Source organism: Grus americana, chromosome 2 (genome assembly GCF_028858705.1).
Source record: "Grus americana isolate bGruAme1 chromosome 2, bGruAme1.mat, whole genome shotgun sequence".
NCBI classification, from domain to species: domain Eukaryota; kingdom Metazoa; phylum Chordata; class Aves; order Gruiformes; family Gruidae; genus Grus; species Grus americana.
Window position 1 is genome coordinate 15,709,750 of NC_072853.1, and position 20,781 is coordinate 15,730,530.

General features: G+C 43.6%; 1 protein-coding gene across 1 annotated transcript in view; it reads left to right on the top strand.

Moving 5' to 3' along the window:
- Window positions 1–20,395, top strand: part of EXT1 (exostosin glycosyltransferase 1) — a 187,235-nt gene extending 166,840 nt beyond the window's left edge. The window contains exons 5-11 of the mRNA XM_054814313.1: window positions 2,274–2,406; window positions 3,744–3,862; window positions 4,583–4,678; window positions 7,390–7,479; window positions 11,194–11,354; window positions 12,347–12,518; window positions 15,028–20,395. Coding sequence (XP_054670288.1) covers window positions 2,274–2,406; window positions 3,744–3,862; window positions 4,583–4,678; window positions 7,390–7,479; window positions 11,194–11,354; window positions 12,347–12,518; window positions 15,028–15,213 — 957 coding nt within the window. The 3' untranslated portion in view covers window positions 15,214–20,395. The remainder of the gene's footprint in view (window positions 1–2,273; window positions 2,407–3,743; window positions 3,863–4,582; window positions 4,679–7,389; window positions 7,480–11,193; window positions 11,355–12,346; window positions 12,519–15,027) is intronic.
- Window positions 20,396–20,781: the final 386 nt, after the last annotated feature.

Consider the following 20,781-nt stretch of genomic DNA (forward strand, 5'->3'; position numbering starts at 1 on the left):
TTTTCTGTTCTCTTTCTGCCAAGTTGTCTTTTCTCTCCTCTATCATGACAGACGGCTAGGTTTCTTATGTAGACCAGGAGTGTGATAAATTAATCTTCCATTTGTTAACTGTGATAAATCACCGAGGACAGCTCCTCAGCCTGGTGCGGAACCACACTGGTGAGATTTGTGTGCCTGACATGCACCAAAGTTTGCGTGCACTGCATGGCACCAGGGGCCTGCTCTGTCTTCGAGCTGCACTCGCTCCGGGTGCGCTGAAGCAGCGTTGAATGCGAGCCACGTGTTTCCCCTGCAGCCTTGTTGGCTACCAGCGCGATGGAAAACTCCACCGTCTGTGAAAATCTCCTGACCATGTAAATTCACAGACGACTTCTTATCTGATTACACCCCAGTTCTGAGAAAGCAGGAGGAAGGAGCTGTAATATTTAGGCTTTGTGGTAAACACTTTGCAATATGTACTTTCGAGGTTCTGTCTTTGTTTAGTGGCATAACTTGCAGATGGAGACACAGCAGTCGTCTTTTTCCTCTCCCCACTACCATGCAGGGTATCTGACAACTGATACACCTAACTTTCCAAACAGAAATATTCAGATACGCTCTTGTCAGTGATGGAAATACAGTCCTAAGTCTGTTATTCCAAGCCCCCCCAAAAAAGTTAAATTAACAGGCATGTGAGTGAATTACTGCATATTAGCTATGGTAATTGGCTGTAGGCAAAAGTAAGACAAGCATGCAAGCACCTAACATTTGCCCCAGTTTAATAGTACATGTATCACCACCAGCAGTGGATTGCCTAGCACAGTGTGACTGGAGTTTTAATGGTTTTTTGTCATGGCAATCAAAAATTCCAGGAAAACCACTGCTTGTGGCAACACTTACTCATGTTCTTTATTGCCCAAATGTCCCTGTACTCAGCTGCTTACAGAGATTTTAGCTTGTTTAGACTCCAGCAGCTGCTTTTGTTCGGCTTGTGTTGGGTCTTTGCTTGCCTTTGGTTTTCCTATGCTGTGGGTATATTCCTTCTTTAGTTCCATAGATTTTAAAGCTAGAATGAATGAGGGATAAGATTCAGTCCAACTTCAGAACTGAAACATTTCACTCAGACATGCCAATGGTAAGGCTAGAGACGTTAGGTTAGGAGAACCAACACGTTATTGGCACTTGAGCCCTGTGCAATGCATAAACTTGCCAGTTACATGAAATCTCTGTAGAACATCACAGAAGATGAGCTGCAGAAAAAGGCAAGGTGATCCTGCTTAGCTGACGTAGGGGAAAACTCTTTCTTCACCACCTCTGGCCCTTTGCAATGTCCCATCTCCAGACCTGCTGACCTCTGATGCTCTGGGGGGAAGGCAAATCTGGAAGAACGTTTGGCCCAACAGCTGATTGCACTTAGAAAGTTGCATCTTATTTGGAGGCTGAATTTGTCCTGTTACAGCTTCCCACCGCTGAATCTTGTTATGCCTTTGCAGCAAGTTTGAAAATGCTCCCATCGGTGTAAGAACCACTATGGTTCTTGTGTACAGGCATCTGATATGAAGTAACTAATTAGCTTTATAAATATATATTAATTGCACAGCCTTGTATCTTTTTTTGCGGCTCGTGGTATTCTAGATGATAAAATAGATGACCTAGCAGTCTGTTCTGATCTTAAAAAACCTAGGAATCTATGTTTGTGGCCCTCTACAGAGGCAGACCGTAGTTGCCAAAAAATCTGTTTCCTTCAGCAAGGAACTGTTATAGAACTGAGACGGAATCAGTGATGTATCTGAATGCTAATATCACTTTATAATTAAGCAAAAATGAATAATTAGGGCAGCCTGATTTGCTGAAAGTCTTTGTGGTTTTGAATGCCTTCATTATCTCAAAATAATACCTAGCTTTGTAATGCCATCCTCAAATAATTATCTTCTGTGAGTTCTGGATAGTAAAGCCGACAATGAACTAATATCGGGCTTACAACCGCTAAGGTACTCTAATAGACAAAGATATTTGACTTGAAATACAAAATGCAATGAATTGCAAAGTCCCCATGTCCAGAGAGACTAATGAGGTGCTCTGAAACGTATTGCACAAAGCCTGAGCTGCTGAAGTGGTCTCAAAGTGTGCAGATTCTCTGTCATTTTAAGAGAGATTAAGCACGAATGTCTAGTAATTTGTGTGCCTCAGCTTTTTGCAAAATGGGTGATGATTCCAGTCAGCTGGAGTCCCTGAAGCTTCTACCAGTGACTATTACAGTCTATTTAAAAATCATCACCTCTCTTGTTTTCCAGATTATTCAGGACAGAATATTTAAGCACATATCACGTAACAGCTTAATATGGAACAAACATCCAGGAGGGTTATTTGTACTGCCACAGTATTCCTCATATCTGGGAGATTTTCCTTACTACTATGCTAATCTCGGTGAGTGAATCCTTGCTATAATCTAGTGGTATTTGGAATTTCTAGTGGAAATTTGGAATTTGATGTTCGAGTAGCATGTGCCAAGTGACTTACCATTCATTTCTAATTAATGATGCCTTTCGTTTATCCTGTCTCGATCTTCCCTGCCCACCATAGACTGGAATGTCTCTGACTCATCAACATGCATCATGTGCCTCTCGCTTGCAAAGATTGTTTAAAAAAAATCTATGTCCCTTCATACTTTTCAGTTTCCAGTAATTAATGCCTGAGTTGCTGACCCATTCACAGCCCAAGGGGACATAAGAGGAATAGCTTTTTGCTTTCTTTGTTTATTTGTGCTTGGCAAATTGGAAAAGTGGTAATTTACCCATGACACTTGTTATTGGAGTGTATAGTTGGTATGGATTTATTCTCCATACTATGTGTCTTCATATGGATCCCACTAGAAGGAATGAATAGGGCTTATGTTCCTGGCTTTTTCCTCAAGTGGACCTTAAACGCTGAGTTCTGCAGGGGAATGTGCCTGTAGGCTGAAGTGATCCTGCATACCAGACTGCTGCTACTTTTGGCTCAGCCTGTGCCATCCCACTTGTGTGGATCTGTACTGCTCACCTGCTAAAACTTCACAGTTACTGTGTTAAAAAGGGAGAAGAAGGTTTCTGTGGGAATTTTGATGAAAAATGACTATGACCCCACACAGATGAATTTAGATGAGATTGAGAGCAGTAACAAAGGGTAGATGCCAGTAAGATCTGTTATTTCAGGCAGAAAAGGAAATCATAGCGAGACAAAAATATCAGAATGGAAGGCAAGGACGCAAGCAGAATTATCAGCTCAGGAGGTAATTGAAGATGCATGTGGATGGGGGTCGACCCAGAAAGACCAAAAATCTGACAGGCTGTAATGGAACTGAGGAAACTGAACAAGCTTCTGGAAGTTGTGGAGATAATCTGTATAAAACATCAAGCATCCAGAGCCAGGCAGCAAAACAGAGCCCGTGTCAAGAAAGACATTTGGTTGAACAAACTAGATGTCAATATTATCTCTGGGACAAAATGGATGAAAGAAAGAGATTGCAGGACATCTGTGGAAATAGTGAGTAAGAGAAGGCAGTAATTGTGTTGGAGTCAGGGATTTCAGAGGGTGCGGGAGTTAAAGGGAAGTGTGATCTCCTCTGAAGCATCTGGTATCCTAGTATCCGAGACGAAAGGAGATGGCCTAAAAAAATGTGGCAAGGTTTGCATTAAGTGCAGATTATTTTTCCATCTCCAGGGTCCTTTAATCTGTACTAATTGGGGCAATTTTGTTTTTACTGAACACATATCTCTTCACTTCAGGTCTGAAGCCTCTTTCCACATTCACTGCCGTTATCCATGCAGTAACTCCCCTGGTTTCCCAGTCTCAGCCTGTGCTGAAACTCCTGGTTGCTGTAGCCAAGTCCCAGTACTGTGCACAGGTAAGCAGTGCTCTTTGACTGTCAGTCACAATGGAGACAAAACTACTATCCCAGGAGCAAAGGGCCTGCTGACTTCAGATCTTCTCAGTCCTGTTTCAAACCCCTGTTTCAATTCTGGTGTTTCTTTTTTCTGAGATTTCTACTGTCTGTGACCTGCATGCATGGGAAACAAGAATTCTGAGTATAGTGGGAGTGGAATAGAGACAGTAATTAAACCCCTTTGTTTCATGAGGCAGGCAAAATAATTACTGCACTTTAAAGATCAGGATTGTGAGTGCTGCAAACTGCAAAAGGATGTCTATGCCTCAAGAGCCCCTACATGATCTTCCTTCCTCCTGCTGTGGCTCTTAGTCTCAGCAGTGCCAGGATTTTGGCTTCTCTAAAAGAAACCCTGGGGAGTTCAGTAGGAGCACCCTCTCGCAGTGGAGTGTCACAAGTGGTTTAGAGCCAGAGTAAATCAGTGACATCCCTATGACCTGGTCGAGGTAGAGACTTCCCGAGTTCCTGTCCAGCCTATGTTTGCCTGAGAGGACGTATGTCATAAATAGTCAAGATGGGTGAAATTACTGCAGGAAGTGTTATTTTTATACAGATTTGTATTGTTGTTGATTTTGAAATTCCTAACTTGAATTTAACATTTCTGTCTGGAGATCTGAGTCCTTAGGGTTTGGACTCCAGTGCTACAAAGGTCTCTGATCATAGTCCAATATTCTCTTTCAGATTATTGTTTTATGGAATTGTGATAAACCCCTCCCAGCCAAACACCGCTGGCCTGCCACTTCTGTGCCTGTCATAGTCATTGAAGGAGAGAGCAAGGTAGGTGGAGAGAGGCATGGTAAAAGATTGCATATATTCTCCAGTGGTACCAGAATTTATTTTTCCAGCTGCTTTGGTGAAAGCTTTGTAGTTCCCAACGGCGTGACAGCTCCTTTCTATTCCTTGGCTTTTTGTACCAGCTTGGTCACAGATTCATGTTTCATGCATGAGGCCTGTGCTCTCAGAAATCATCAACGTGGCAATTAATGTCATGAAACTCAGATTCACAGGTGGGACCCGGTTTTGAAATGTGGCCCCGAGAGTGAGTAGTGCTGACCCCATCTTTGGAGATTTCTGTCTCTCTGCAGGTGCATGAAAGTAGTGATGCAGCTGGATTCATTGAGTCTGAGCAGTCAGGTGCAAGACTTGGGGGTCAGCTGTGGACTCAAAAGCAGAGGAAGAAATAAGTATGAATGGTGTAAATGCGCCCTGAAAAAGTGCCTTCTGTCATGGCCTTGTAGGAAACTGATGCCAGTGATGGGGTCCCACCATCATAAAAAAGGAAGAGACAAGGGACACTTGCATGGGAACAAAACCACCATGTCATCTCTTGCCGTGCAACACCCTTGTTCCTTTGCGCTTCCACAAAGTCAAAACAGACACCACCCAGATGAGAAAAGAGGCTTTTTCAAACATCCACACTGAAGTGGATGATTCCTTTCCAAATGCAGGCCTGAGAGAAGCAGTGCTTCTTGCTCTGTTTGCAAAGGAAACTTTTAGTTGCTTCAGCTGTACGATCCTGTTTTGGATTTATAGTCCTGTCTTTGGTCTTTTCCCCCAGTCACCTTAGCAAGGGGAAAGCAAGAGCCCTGGGAGGTTGGCAGCTAACGGCTCGTGCCTTAGCTAGCCATGTAAACAGTATCAGGAGAGTTGCTGCAGGGCCGAGAAAGGCTGTAGTGATTTCTGAGCCTTTTGAACTTTGTGGGCTTTTTTTCTTTCTTTTTGGAAAACAGAGGTGACATAGAGGGGAAAATCTCTGACCAGTTCTACAGTGTTTGTAGAAATTGGCCCCAGGCACTGTTTAGATTACAAATGAGTCTCCTGACTACACAAAGGTGTGTTTATAGTGGACAGTCTCTTTCCTTTAATATCCCAATGTGTGCCAAATGGCTTCTTGCATGGAAAAGCTGTTTGTTTGGACAAAGCTTGCAGAGCCAGAGCAGTGCGATTCAAAGGTTGCACAAAGGAACTGCTTTTCCTCTTCAGACTAAACTGAAGTGTACTGGCAGGCACAGTTGCTCTGTGCAGGTGATCACAGAGGTCTGCCTTTTCCTGACCTTCACTCTTCCCCATGAAATCAAGATATATTATCACACCCATTTTACAAAAGGGAGCTTTAGCTACAAAAACAAATACATGGGTAGTCCCAACTGTTGTACTATTTGACATTTTTACGCGGTCTGTCAAAGAGCTGAGGTGAGAACGTAGGTCTCCTGCCGACCGCTTCCTCTGCTTTGCCTTAGCATAAGCAAAGCAAAACCATCAACCCCCTGCCAGATCACCTCTTCCTCACAACCACTGCCTCCCCGGCCCAAGCCCATCGTAGTGATGTGGGGATGCTCTCCAGATAGACACCGAAAAGCTCCTGATGATGGAGGCAGATCCTTCTCTGAATCGGGGCATAGATTCCAAAGTCTTCCTTCCAAACAGGTTGCAAGGGGCACAGAACTGACCATGTCCATTATGAGGGATGTGTACAACTTCTCCATGTCCCTGTTTCCATACAGTGATTTCCTCTTGCTGGGCCTCATTTCTGTAGTGTTTTCTTGGCATAATAAATTGGGAAAGAAGTCTATTAACTAGCCAGGCTATTTTTCCTGGCAAATGAGGGAAACAAATAGTGTTGTGTCCTTGTTACTATTCATCAGTTCTCAAAAGGTGCTAATTAGTCTGCTAAAGAAACCATATGGATTCTCATTTCTTGCTGTTATCTTTTTGATCCCGCTTTCCCATCTATTTCCTATCACTTTGAGAACTGTCCTGCCGTAGTTTTTAAAAGCTTATTCTGTGTATGGATTTTATATATATAGTTATGTCACTTAAGAATGTGGCTTTATAAAATGCTACAATACCAATATAATTCTTGATGCAGGTGAAGCTCAACTGATACACATGTTCTTTAGCATATTCTCCTTTTCTGATGGAGAACGTTGCACCATTCGGCAGCAGCTCCCTGTGGATACAGCAGCAATGCACAGAGATGGAGCTGTATCACTTGACAGGGGAACCATCCTGATAGCGTAACGTCCTTCACACACAGTCTGGACTGCTTGGCTTCCCAGTTGCATAACCTTATGAATGCTGCAAAGTCCTTCTCAGCGTTCATTATCTTTGATCCTCACACCCTGTAGGAGAGCAGAGGGAAAGTCCTAGCTACCAGGGAAAACATCCTCCCTGAAGAAGCTGTAGGTACATCTGATTCTCAGTACAGACCATTGCAGTTTGTCACAAAAAGAAAGCAGCCTGCTCCAAAGAGGGAGGAAGGTCTGTTCAGAAATTACTCCTCAGGTAGAAGGTGTGGGCTCACTGCTGGGATGACAAAAATGACAGTCTTTCACTCGTGAGCTGAAGGGTCCTTCCCATCAGGCAGAGGTATGCTGTGTGCCTCAGACAAGAGGAAATAAGAGTGAGGAATAAAATAGAGTTTTTCCATTAGAAATGAATCCTTCAAGAGATTTTTTTCCTCCCCTTCCTGCCTTGGATACCCACAGGTTATGAGCAGTCGCTTCCTACCCTACGACAACATAGTGACAGATGCAGTGCTAAGCCTGGATGAGGACACCGTGCTTTCGACCACTGAGGTAAGGGTCTTTGTCATTTTGGGAGTCTGCTTGGCTCCTCGGCTCAGCCTGAGCACAGCAGATAGGCTCTTCTCTTGGCTTTGCCAGTGAGCAAATGTTATAAGACTTCCTGCTATGCTCCTCAGATTTAGCACGTTGCACTTGTTTCAGCAACCCTGCCACTGTCTGCCATCAGAGGAGCTTTTCGCCCTGGTTAATTGGCTCATCATTAGCATATGGTTCTTCCGTTCTTTATTATTTTAGTAACATAGCTGCAGGCGGGTGTAGGCAGCCAAGAGCAGTCAGCCTTAATACTCTGTTCTCACTTTTCTGATTGGGGTAGCTTTTTCCCCCCCACGTTATCAGTAGGGTGTAGGTGGGGAAGGAAGGGGTGTCAGCAGCAGGGGACTGCTGTCGCTCCAAAAGACAGCGTTGCCACACTAATGCAGGATTTCACCGAGGAACGCTCTCTCATCATTGTGTCGCCCCATAAAATTGGAGATCTTTGCTAGTTTAGGTGTTGGAGTGTTTGTGCCAAGAGCAAGATAGCACTAAGAAAAGAAAAATACTGTAGAAAACCAATTTTTACAACTGGGATGAGTATTGATTTCTGGAACCTCTTCCTGAGAACCACAGGGGAAGCTGATGACAGTTTATATAAAGTGCAATATTTGGGAAATACATTATTAATGATGGCCAGGGAATAGCTTGAAAACCTCGATTTTCTTTTGTTTTCCCTTTTTTTTCCCCCATGTTCATGACCATTCCTTTCTCCCTACTTCACCTTTATAAAAATGCTTTTTTGTCAGTGATGGGGATCTTTCACTGATGCTACAGTGAAGAAATGCCTAACATTAGTCACCAGTCACTGCTGTAGACCCTAAGATGTCACTGAATTTGTTCTAAATGGATGAGATTGCAACCACTCTTCTCCCCAGTACGGCTTTGTTGTGCTGTGGTTAGGCTGCTCCAGAAGGAGCTGCGGTAGCCCTCTTTTGCTGCACAGATGGAAGCAGCAGTTGGCATTGAACCTGTTTGATACCAAGATTACACCTTGGTAGCTTCTGCTAGATGAGGAAGAATACAGCTGCTGATAAAGCACTTGTGTGCAAAGCCCCACACAGCCAAAATCCCCAAAACCAGTAAAAGGCATTTATCCCAGGGCTGGAGTTCCTAAGCAGGTTGTTGCTCAGGATGAAGGGTCCTGTCTCAGCTGCCCTGGGGGCCATGGTAAGACCTCTCAGGGAGGACATTGCACTGAGGTGGTATTTACAGCAATCCAGCCTGTGGATTCCATGAGGATTTGGAGCTTTGTTTTGGTTTGACTGGTATTTAGTCATCATCCAAACTTTGGAGTCATTCAGACTTCTGGAACACATATGAAATAAATAGTGTTTCTCATTTGGCTTGGCTGTGTTTTACCCTAAACTTTCTGAAATGCAAATATTTGTTGTTGTGTGAGACAACATACACATTTCTTTGTGGCTTCTTCCCTCCTGTGAGCAGCTTGCAGCCGATACTGCATTTTTGCACGGTGGGTATTGGCTCTACAAGCCCCATGGCCCCTGTGCTGCAGAGAGAACCAGCTGGCCAGCTCTTGCTAGCACCCACCTTGCAGCTTCGACATGTCTCTGCCGGGGTGCCAGGGTCAGTGGCTCTCTTTGGTGGCTCTCTGTGAAGAACTGGGGCCTTTCTCTTGCTTTACTTCCCCCATCATACAGCTTATGCAAAGAAAAAGCATGTTGAAACACTGACATGAAACGTGTGAAGTGAAACTTCCCTTGAAGCTAGCTGTTCTTGGGTGGTCGTTGTGGCAAAGCTTCAGGGCCCAGAAAAGGCTATTTAGAAACACGGTCAAATATGATCACATTCCTGTTGGGAGGAGCAGTCACCAGGCGCAACCTCCACTCTGCCCAGCTCTGGCGCAGTAAAGGTTTTCCGTTCACAGCAAAACGGCACATAATTGCTCTTGTGAGAGGAGCTGTGTCACATGCGCAGAGGGATATTTGCATGGGAAGTAATTAGAAATCGGCACAGATCAGAAGTGATACAGACGTTTAAGAGACTGGCAGCCTGGCTGGCTTTTCCTGCTGATCAGCTGAGTGGTAGTGCTATTGGAAATTATACAGGATGAGGACTGGGGTTTTTTAATAAAAGGAGTTTTCTCTTGGGGTGGTTGCTTTGGTGCGTCTCCCTGGTACAAGGACAGATACTTGAAAGCAGAAGTGAGGGCACTGAGTGCAGTTGCTTTATTATTTATTTAAGTTTGAGATTCTCAGACTTCTCTAAAGAAAACAGATGTCACGTTTTATGGGAAAGGCCTTTACAGGGAAAAAAAAAACAAAACCCTTTAGTTCTTTCATGTGGTATTGATTTGGATGAGATCAGAACTATCACAACGGTAACTGGTTTGTGCACATTGTCTTTCTAGTTGGCCTCAGATTCCTTGAAACAACTTGAAAGAAAATAAGCAGTCCCTAGCTTTGTGTTCCAGTACATGTGTGACTCTTCTGTTTCACAAAAACTCGTAAATGAGAGAAGTCTGACAGTAATCACATAAAATGTGACTGTTCTCAGAGCAGCTATTCTTTATCTAACTTCTACACCCTTGACTTTGGCTGGGTTCTTGGAAGGTTTTTCAAGCATTTTTGAGCAAAGTTTTAGGTCCCTCAGGTACTGGAGGGAACTTGGTGTGCAGTGCAGAAACAAAGCCCTTATTTTCTTGGGTTTGACTGGGACTATTAGATTTGTCTTTAAGTCTTTTTAAAATTTTGGTCTAGCTTGAGCTCCAAAACCTAAGTTGAAGTGAAGGGACTGCCAACCAACTTCATAGTATTAATTTTTTTTCCATATGTGTTTTTACAAAGCTCCTTTCAAATCTAGTGCTGACGAGCCTTCTGCTACCCCAATCATCCCTTTCCTAGTGTCACCAGGATTTGTTTGGTGGGATCCTGGGGTAGCAAAGTCCTGTCACCTTTTCACTTCTCAGAGATTTGAGTTATTCAAATAGTTACAGCAAGACAATAAAATAAAAACGCCACTATTGGCAGCATTTGACATCTTCTTGTGGCTCATCCAGTATCAAGCATTTTCTTAAAAGTACAGGCTTCTAAAGCCATTTAACAACATGGAAATCTTATCTTCCTCTTTATTAAGCTATATGTTCAACCCTCTTGGTCATATAGGCAGTCTTAAAAGTGTTACCTGCATGGTCCTCAAAGGCTCGAAATGGGTGGAAAATATAAAAGGACTCTGCATTGATTGCCTGTTTTAATCTCCCTGAGCCACCCTTATAATTTAAGGTGTTTGACTCCTGATTTTCCAAGCTTTGTGTTGACAATACTGAAATGGTAGGTGAGATGCACAAAGATGTGCAAAAGGTTCAGTTTACCACAGAGCTGTTACCACTCTATATTGCATCTAAGTATAAATACGTGCACCTACACCCATTCTTTCTGTAACTTGTAAAGGTTTGATATGTAAAGGGCAAGCTTGAAAATGTTAATGTAATGCTGTGATGCTCTAGACTCCCTTTAATAGGAACCATTAAAATGTGCATAATTATAGGGCAAAATGTCAAGCAGTCAGTTTAATTTACTGATGAATACATAGAATTAATGTTTTGCAACAGTTCCAAGATTTTGAATTACGAATTAGTGGCAAGGTAATATTTTGTTTTGTTGACATTTGTCAAAACGATTTTGGTATTCATTTGGCCTGTGCCTTTGTCCGCAGGTGGATTTTGCCTTTACAGTTTGGCAGAGTTTTCCGGAGAGGATTGTAGGGTACCCCGCTCGCAGTCACTTCTGGGACAACACTAAGGAGAGGTGGGGGTATACCTCCAAATGGACTAATGACTATTCCATGGTATTGACAGGAGCTGCTATTTACCACAAGTAAGAACCCAGAGCATCTGCTGTCCTCCTTCTGTATGAAACAAAATAGTAAAGGGGGGTGGAGAGGTGGGGGGTGGGGGTGGTGAAGAACATTCTTCTGAGGAGGGGAAAAATGGAAAGATAATAAATGGATTTACTTTTTATGGGGTAATAATTTAAGTTCTTGGTTTAGCTCTGGGGATCTGGTAATCATTATTGTGCTTGTTGGGTCTCTTTGAAGTCACTTGTATTTTGAGGCAGTCCGACTGCTCTTTTTAACATCAGGAATTACACACTTCAAAGAGTTCCCGAATTCATTAAGCTGCTCGGCTGAATGGCCTGTAGCACAGCAGAAAAGAGGTTACTTCCAGAGCAGCTCTGGGGGTGTGTTGGCTGACAGCTGCGCACTCAAAGTCTTCTGGGTACTCTAGAAACGTAGAACAGTGGACACTTCACAGATCAACATGTTGGAGAAAACCTCCGTTGTTAGGACGTCCGCAGACGAAAGACCTCTCTAGATTTTAGGAGAAAGTCAGCAAATTCTGGAGTATCTAATCCAAAGGAGAAGACAGGCTAGAGGGGATGATACAGGCCCAAAGGAGAGTAATTTCAACAATAAGGACAGGAGTAGGCAGGTTTAATAGAGTTCTCTCCAACTGAACAGTTTTTAAAGAAGAGGTGGCGGATGAATTCATCAATGTTGTCTATGGCATTATAGCAATGTGGTGCTCTCTTTCCTACTCCTCCATTATCTCGATACTTTGGTCTGCATTATTTCTTTCAACCCAGTTACAAAAAGACGCATGTTTTGTTTCCCCATTAGCACTATGTACTGTCTCGATGAGATATTGATTTGTTCTCCCTTCTTGTTGGAGGATGAGACAGAAGAAAGGAAGTGGTTTATCCAGAGTTGAGTATGAATCTTGTGTCTCAACTGAGAGAGAAATTTCCTGGAGTTTGTAATCCCTGAAAGCCCAGTGACTTGTATTAATAACGCTGCTGTTGGTTTCCAGATATTATCACTACCTGTACACTCATTACCTGCCTGCCAGCCTAAAGAATATGGTGGACCAACTGGCCAATTGTGAGGACATTCTAATGAATTTTTTGGTGTCAGCTGTGACAAAATTGCCTCCAATCAAAGTAACACAGAAAAAACAGTATAAGGAGACCATGATGGGACAGGTATGTATCCGCAGTATGTTTTAGCACTTGGGATGTATTGCTAATATAACGGTTTGACTTCTACATTAGGCTTACAGAGTGATACAATTCTGTCAGGTTTTTTGCAGTTTTTAGTTTAGCAGAACTGTAAATGGACTTTAAATATGCTTATTATAATGAAAGAAAAGGAGAAATGGCAAACATGGATGACAGCTTCTCTTCGTAGTTTTCTCACACAGTATTATTCACAGTGATTCCAAACTCATGGAACTGATGATTGTGGTGACCAAATTTCAGTTAAACTCCAGTTTTCTAATTAAATATTCTAGACCTAAGACCTAGTCATGGAATGCTAGAAGCAGGAGTAAATTCTAGAAAGGATTTCTATTTTTAATTATTATTAATGAATATAATGTACCAGGCCATCCCTGTGCTATTTTAAAGTATATAGTGTGATTCAAGCACTGACATTGGACTGTCACAACAGAGGTAATTTGTGATATTCAAGCATTTTTTCCCACAAGGAACATTTTGTCTCACAGTGGCACCATCACTCACTAGCAGTCATGCAATGCTTGCTTTAGATCCTCTTCCAGCTACTGGGTAAGCACTCTGTCACCGCAAAAATGGATATACCCTCTAGTAACAGGATACATGGTTACCTGGAGGCATTTTTCCTCTTGCGCTATGCGAGCAAGCGATGGGAGGAATAGCAAGTATTGATCCTCACTACAAACAGCACCATGATTACTAGGGGCCAGGAGAAAGAAGGGGCCCTATATTTTCCCCTCACATTTTCTCCTATTAGCATTACTTGGATCTTTGACTGGTGAGTGGCCATGCCAGTTGTAGACTCCCTTATCTGTATGCCACTGCACTTTCACCTGAGATATAGGCAGCATTCAGCAATTCTAACTCATCTGAGTTATCCAGGAGACCTTCTGTGAAGAAGAAGGTGCCATCCAGAAAGTACCTATTGCTTTCAATTTGAGCTTCACCTCTCCACAGGGCCATGCTCTGGCTGTTTGGCAAAGTCAGAACATTCATTTTTCTTTTTATAGCGCGGGTGACTTGAGTTAGCCATGAACTATAACTCTCTCCTAAAGACAAGTTGTTCCTGCAGCTTTGGGAAATGTAATGGACCATGTTCATAATTCCTTGAAAGACAAATAAAAAATTAACATAACCTCAACGTTGTGACAGAGATTAATAGTCATATGGAAATTCACTGTTAATGGCCAGAATGTCTGCTATAATCCTCTAGCAACAAGCTTTTGCTTGCTCTTTAGTGGCTTGGTATAATCAAGAGTCTGTAATCAATGCACATTATAACCTACCAGTTGAGCTAAACTGGACAGGCCTTGGGCAAAGATCAAGTCTGATACCCCATTCATTTGGCAAGTCCCTGACTTTATCAGTTTCTTTGCATTTTAATTAACACACTTTGAGTTTCTGAATTTATATTTGATTTTAAAGTATGGGGGAAATGTAAGATGCGTGAGAAGTGGCATAAACCAAAACTTAGGTTCTCAGCATTCATAGTTTATCTTAAATAATAGTTTTATTATGTTTACATGTAGTTTAGGTACAGATAGAGAATAATAACTGCTTCAGAACTGTTAGGTTGTTATTTTTCCAGAGGTGCTAAGTTTCATGGACTTTCATAGGAATTACAGCTGCCCTGAACTCTGGAAAATCAGGCCACAGTACTTTGCATGTATGCATGCAAAGACCATGGTCTTTTCCTCGGATCAGAGTTTTAACATGGTGTAATGTGGAACTTCAGTTAATTTTCTCCATCCATGAGATGATACTGTCTTATGCACTGGCCTCAGCCGGTGGGATTCCTGGAAGCACCCTGCTTTTCTCTGCAGGATTTCTACCCACATGAGTAATGACAAGCACGTAAGGACTTCTGCTGAGCTCAGTTACAAGCTGGTTGAAATTATCCGTGTATAAATTTCTGCAGATCTGGACTGCAAAGGTGTGGTTTTGACCTGAGAAACCATAATAATTGCAATGCATTTTCCTTGTACGGCTGAAGGCCATGGGCAGCAGCTAGCTGTAGGATGTGCACGTGCAGTGGAAAGCAGTGGCCTTCTCCTCTTTCCTGGTGGTTTTTAAGGACTTGTTCTATCTCTGAAAGAGCTTGAGGGTTTCAAAAAAAAAAAAAAGAGTGAGAGGGAAGAAGAAAGTGTGAAGTAGCGTGCTGGCAGGCTTGGGGAGGCCTGCCTGTGGGTGTCATGCCTCGGGTCAGGCTGGCTCATGGTCAAGCTCGGGTGTGGAGCCCTCAGCGCTGTTTGGGAAGCCGGGGTGGCCGGCTCACCATCGCCAGCTTCCGCTGCGGGCAGGGTGTCCTTTCCCTGGTGTGAAACCCTCACTGAGCAGATGTCAGCCACCACAGAGCCAGGTGCTCTCAAGCCCCGATGCTGCTCTGCAGCACGGCGTCACCTGGCCGCAGCGCCCGCCCTTTCCCGCCATTTTGTTGTGTCATGGCCGATGCCTGATTTCTGCTCTCCTCTCCACACAGACATCCCGGGCCTCGCGCTGGGCCGACCCCGACCACTTCGCCCAGCGGCAGAGCTGCATGAACACTTTTGCCAGCTGGTTTGGCTATATGCCGCTGATCCACTCTCAGATGAGGCTCGACCCTGTCCTCTTTAAAGACCAGGTCTCCATCCTGAGGAAGAAGTACCGAGACATTGAACGACTCTGAGGAGCGCTGCTGTGGGGGCTGAGCTGCCCCCTGCCCGCGCGGCCGCCAGCGTGTGGAGCCAGACTGTGCCGCCGACAGCAAGCGCCCGACCCCGGGGAGCGGCATCCTGGCACCGGGGGCGTGCTGCTCCGGACTGCGTCAAACCACCCGGCAGGCTTCTGTCGCTCAAGACTAGGTCGTGTACAGTTTCATTATGGAACATTAAATAATTATTTTTGAAATGATTGCTATGCAGGTTTAAACTTTTTTAATGATCAAAAAAAAACCTATTAAAAACAGAGTTCTTTCTTTAATCAAAATTGTGTTGGTTGTGAATATTTCAAAGCTGCCGTTTCTTTCTTTCATGCATTTGATTGTCATTGCAATTTTCATTCATTTTCCCTTGCAAAGTTAAACGCTTGAATCTCATGGGGAGAAAATGCGGCAGGTTCAGAAACAAACTGAGCACAGGCAGGACAGAACCCAAGTATTGACATTTCTCATTTACTGCTGACTTTTTAATTTTTTTTCCTGTTTTCCCCAAGCCGGTAGCAGCCACTATGACAAAACTCCTTTGGACGGATGGAAAACTGGAGAACCCCCAATGAGGGAGAGGAGAGTATAGATCCTTCTGGTTGGGGACCCTGTTTTTAAAGGCAATCGGCCTTGCCTTGAAGGGGAAGAGGAACATTACTCTGAGGAGCAAAGCAGTGATGTGGAACACAGGGAGGGCTTCGTGGGCAGCAGAGGCATGGTGCCGGTTGTGCATTCTGGTAGGAGAGGCGCATCCTGAATGGCCCTGCCCGCAGGTGAGCCCTGCCGGGGCAGTCGGCACGGCCAGCATGGCGGCTATGTGGGACACACAGCCTGTGTGAGTCCCTGCTGCCTGGGGACACTGGTGCCACATGGCCGTGGCAGCTCGATTTCCAGAAATAGCTTTGTTCTGAGGGCAAAAGTGGTGTTGGCGAAGAAAAGAAAGCATGTTAGTGCTTGCAGCACAAGAATTTGGCCTGTAACAAATTGGTTTATATATAATAAAAGCGTGGGCTTCTCTTTTTTTCTTTTTTTTCTTTTTTTTTTTTTTCCTTTTTTTTTAAGCACAAATAGGTGGAGAAATTCCCTCCTGGCGGTCTGACACCTGAAGTAAAGTGTGTGGTCAGACACTGGGTACTGGCAGCAGCGGGTGCTCCCAAGTGTGCTTGGGGCAGGGTAACTCGCCCCCGAAGTACTGGCATTGCTCACGCAATGGTTTTATCATTTCAAATGGAAGTATTTTCAAACGGAAATATTCCAGTTGTTTATTTCTCTGTAGTGCTTTGCTTATTTATGTGTGTCTTTCAGTTGAAGGATGAAAACAAAAGCAGTGATTTGGGTCAGGAAGATGCCATTCCAATTTGCTAAGAAAATAAGCACTTTAAAAACGTTTTGAACTCTCACATTTTGATGAGGTGCATTTGGGGTGCTCTGTAATGATCACCACCCCCAAGAGCTCTGTTAAAGTAACAGTGGGAGGGTTGAGTTCTGATACCCAAAAGACCAGCAAGCCTTTCTATACCTCATTCCTGTGTAAACAGGCGGTCTGGTAGCAGGGGAGAAGAGTAGCTGGAGCGATAGGAAGGGTGGAGCAGAATTACTAACAGTTTCATTCAGGCTCAGGCACTGCTTTATTATGCAGCTTTAAGCAACTCCCATAACTGAGGCATGCCTTGGTTTCCTCATTTGTAAAAGTCATAGTTAACTGGTTGTAGAGGGAACGCTGTGAAGCCTAAATAATTTCTCTTGCTGGTAAGATGAGAATCCCTCAATGGAAAGTTGCTTTGCAAGCGCAAAGTACATATTGCTAAATGTTTGTATGCAACCTGACATGTAAAGACTTGGAAAGAATGCTTTGCTTTGTGTATGTATGTATTGCAATATTTGAACAGAGCACAGCAAGTTAGGGCAGGAACATCAGATTCCTGACATTTTGTGTTAAATCTGAACCAAATTTTGAAAGGAATCTGCCAAAGTATGTGCGAGGCTGCAGCTAGTGACTTATGCTGCAGAAAGGAAGAGGTGCCACTTCCCCCCGCTCCTGTTGCTCTCCCAGGCCCTGGCCACGCAGTCTTGCCTCACACCTTCTGTCACGTTGGTGCCACCAGATGCTTCTGTGAGTCCATTCAACTCTCTAGAATCATGGAAAACTGTCCGGTGATTTATTGGAATTTTTTTTAATGCCATTTTAGAGAGTTAAATCAGCATGTGTAAAGAGGCAAGAGTAGGTAGGCAAGGCCAGGGAGGGAAGGGGAGCAAGTTACACTCCTGTTGATCCTAATTCAGCTCCCCACATCCCATAAAAACCTGAGCCTCACTTCCCTGTGCTCTCAGATCTGTGCTTGCTGATCTGTCGGGGAAGGTGAAGTCCAGTGTGGTTTGATTTTCCAGGGCAAATGGCTCAGCGGCTCCCATGCCACTTTTTCCTCTTGGAGATCAGGCAGCTTCTTCAGGGACTGGAAAAGGCCTTCTCCTTAAGCTTGGTTTTTGGAGAATGTGTGAAGCACTGGATGAGGTTGGCAGGGCTCACACTTTGCTTGTGTCCTCGTTTGCAGGCGGGCACGTGGATGTGTCCACAGGAGCATCTGCAGCTCTGGGAACAGTTAATGGTCTGTAGCCAGCAAGAGGGGCCAGGGAGAGGGAAAGAGGGGACCCTACAAAAACAAGAATTACAGTTCTGCTTGGGTTTTAGTTAATGCCATTTTGGGGCATGTGGGTTGGGTTTTTAGTAAAAAAGGGAGTAGCTAACCATTTTTGGAGTGCAGCAAGTCAGGCCAAGCTTTTAAGCTGTTTGACATTCTGTTATTGTCACTTTTTGGGGTGGCTGAAAGAGACTGTGCTAAAGCTCCCTCTCAATGTGATTTGAGGCCCTTTCTGTTTACAGATTGCTAATTAAACAAGCAACAATGAAAGGCTTAGCTCCAGAAGGGATGCGGATAGGTAGGAGAGTTTCTCTTTGCAGCGTGTTACCCGGGCATAGCCGTCTGTCTAGGAAAGAATGTGCCTTGCGGCCAGTGGCGAGAACGGCCGTCGGTCTCCGTGTCCACGGCCTGGGGACCCGGGGGAAGAGCTGGACACAGATCCAGGGGAAGAGCTGGACACAGACCCAGCTCAGAGACTCAGTGTGTGACGCTCCGTGTGGCCGTTATCGGCCAGCGCTCCTAAGGACAGTAGGCATGCTTCCGAGCCTCCCGCGTGCATCTGTGTTGGACAGAGCTGTCTTGTTTCCTTAGTGAATGAAATCACCCTTTTATCACGTCCTACGTGTGAGTTAATGGTTCTTTATGCTTTTTTTTTCTCTCCTCCCCCCCGCTCCCCCAGTAATTCAGATGGTGCTGAAACAGGGTTCACTCCTTGTTGCTCCTTTTGTAGGTTTTTTTTATTATTATTATTATTTTTCTTTAACAGCAGGCTATGTTAGCCTTTACTTTACAGGTACTTGAATGCCTGATGACTTGACTGAGTGTTACGCATGTGGCCTTTTGTAAAGGTTACTGACCTTAATTTAATCAGGGGTGAGATGGATGGATGAATGTGAATAGATCCATGCCATTAAAACAGAGTAAAAGTAAGGATTGGAGTTTGGGAGAACTGATGAATTTTTAATTGAATTTATTAAAGGGAAAAAAAAAAAAGAAAAAGAAACCCTTCCCAGTTATAATTTGAATGAGATCTATTGCTGGAGGACGGTTTCATAATGAGAAGAACACGACACAAAAATAGGGGCAAACTTCCAAGATAGAAAGTGCCTGGCTCTCCTTGCAGTCCCTTGGGCCTGTACAAGATTTTATTTGCCCTCTTTCTATTTCGTGAAAAACCTCTAATTATTACCATAACTTTTTCTAGATGTGAATGTTCAAGCTTTGTAACAATTTTATAGTGAACACACTGGTGTGCTAATGCATGGCTATCGAGCGCTTTGATCTTTCCCATCGGAAAACATCGTGGATTTGATCAATTTCAGATTGCAATTTCTTTTTTAGAGCCAACTTTGACAAAGAAATTAATCTTTCACCAGTGAGCGCCTTTTAAAATAGCTCATTTACCAAAAGATGTCATTTGGAGAATGGAAGTAATCATTTGACGCTGAAGCAATGAAAGAAACAGCTAGAAGTAGACTTGGATTTTTTTTTAAATCTTTATATTCCCAGTGTGAAATGCAGTGTTGTTGTCTTCTCTCTCTCCCCATATCGAAACCAAACGTCTACTCAGCGTTTGTCATAAATCTGTATTGATTGACAACAATTGTATTAATTCTTCCAGTTAAATATCCTCTTAGAGCAAGGGCTGGATTGGGGCTCTGCTCCTTTTTTTCAGGGCTGGCTCTGCCATCTGTCACGGAAATGTCCCTTCGGGGCATCAGCCTGATGGAGCCATTCCCTGGGCTTCTGCCCCATTTCCCGGGGATGGGCCTGGGGTCTTCCGAGAAGGGACCTGCCCCACGCAGGGTCTTAGCTGGTGTCTGCTGGAAATAAAACCGCATCTTCCAAACTTCCCTATATCTCACCCTTGTTTAAAACTAAGTCAAGCTGGCCTTTATACCACTATTTTAACCGTCTTCACACACGTTTTTTTAAGTTGGAGTTAAATTAGGGGGGGACTTAAATCAGGGGAGGTTATGGGACACATCAGATGCTTTGGGATGCTCCCTCCCGCCCTTTCATGATGTTTTTAACGACTATTTCATAGTGGATTAGTGATGATCCAATGGGCCTTGCGACCTTGTACATAATCCTGTATATTTATTTTGAGAGAAAATATGTATAGTGTTTGGATGATGAGAATGGAAACCTGAAATGGGACTTCTTAGGTGGGCAAATGTAAAGCAAAAAAGCAAACAAAAAATACAATCTTATTTTGTATAAAATGTACATTTTTGAGAAAAATTTTCTAATGCATTACCAATGTTTTCATAGTGCTGCCACATCTTTTTTAAAGTGTTTCTCCCTCTTTGTTTGACTATTGACAACATGGTGCAATTAAACCTAAAGCAAGTGTGTGAGTGAGAGAAAAAGAGAGAATGAGAAATTAAAAAGCCATATAATTTGGTTTACTTCATTAACCTGTATAACATCATAGGTTTACCATCTAAGATAGGTTGTTTTTATAGATAGTGTCACCAAAGACTTTTTTTCTTCAGATTTATTTTGAAAAGTTGTTAATAAAGGACGTACATTTCTGTTGCAGTGTGGTTTTATTTTTAAGGTAGAATAACAAATCTTGCTTGTGCTCTTGAGAATGCAAATCCAGGAGCAGGGTTGCCATGTGTCTCAAGTTCAGGGTTGTTAAGCGAATGGCTCTTTATCTGCTTCCTCCTCAACTTGAGCTGAGCGACGGCTGTGTGTGTATCCCGTGTCTCTGTTCCATAGATAATATACGTGGTATAGCATCTATGCACAGTGGCACCTGGTCCAGCAACATTGACACGCGTTTACTGTCTTACCTGGGGGCAAAAACCATTCAGTCTGTGTCGCTTGTGCGTGGCAGGGCAGTATCCCTGTCGTGACATAGTTGTCAGTAAGTAACGGTGGCTTTTAGAAGGAGACGCTAAATGTG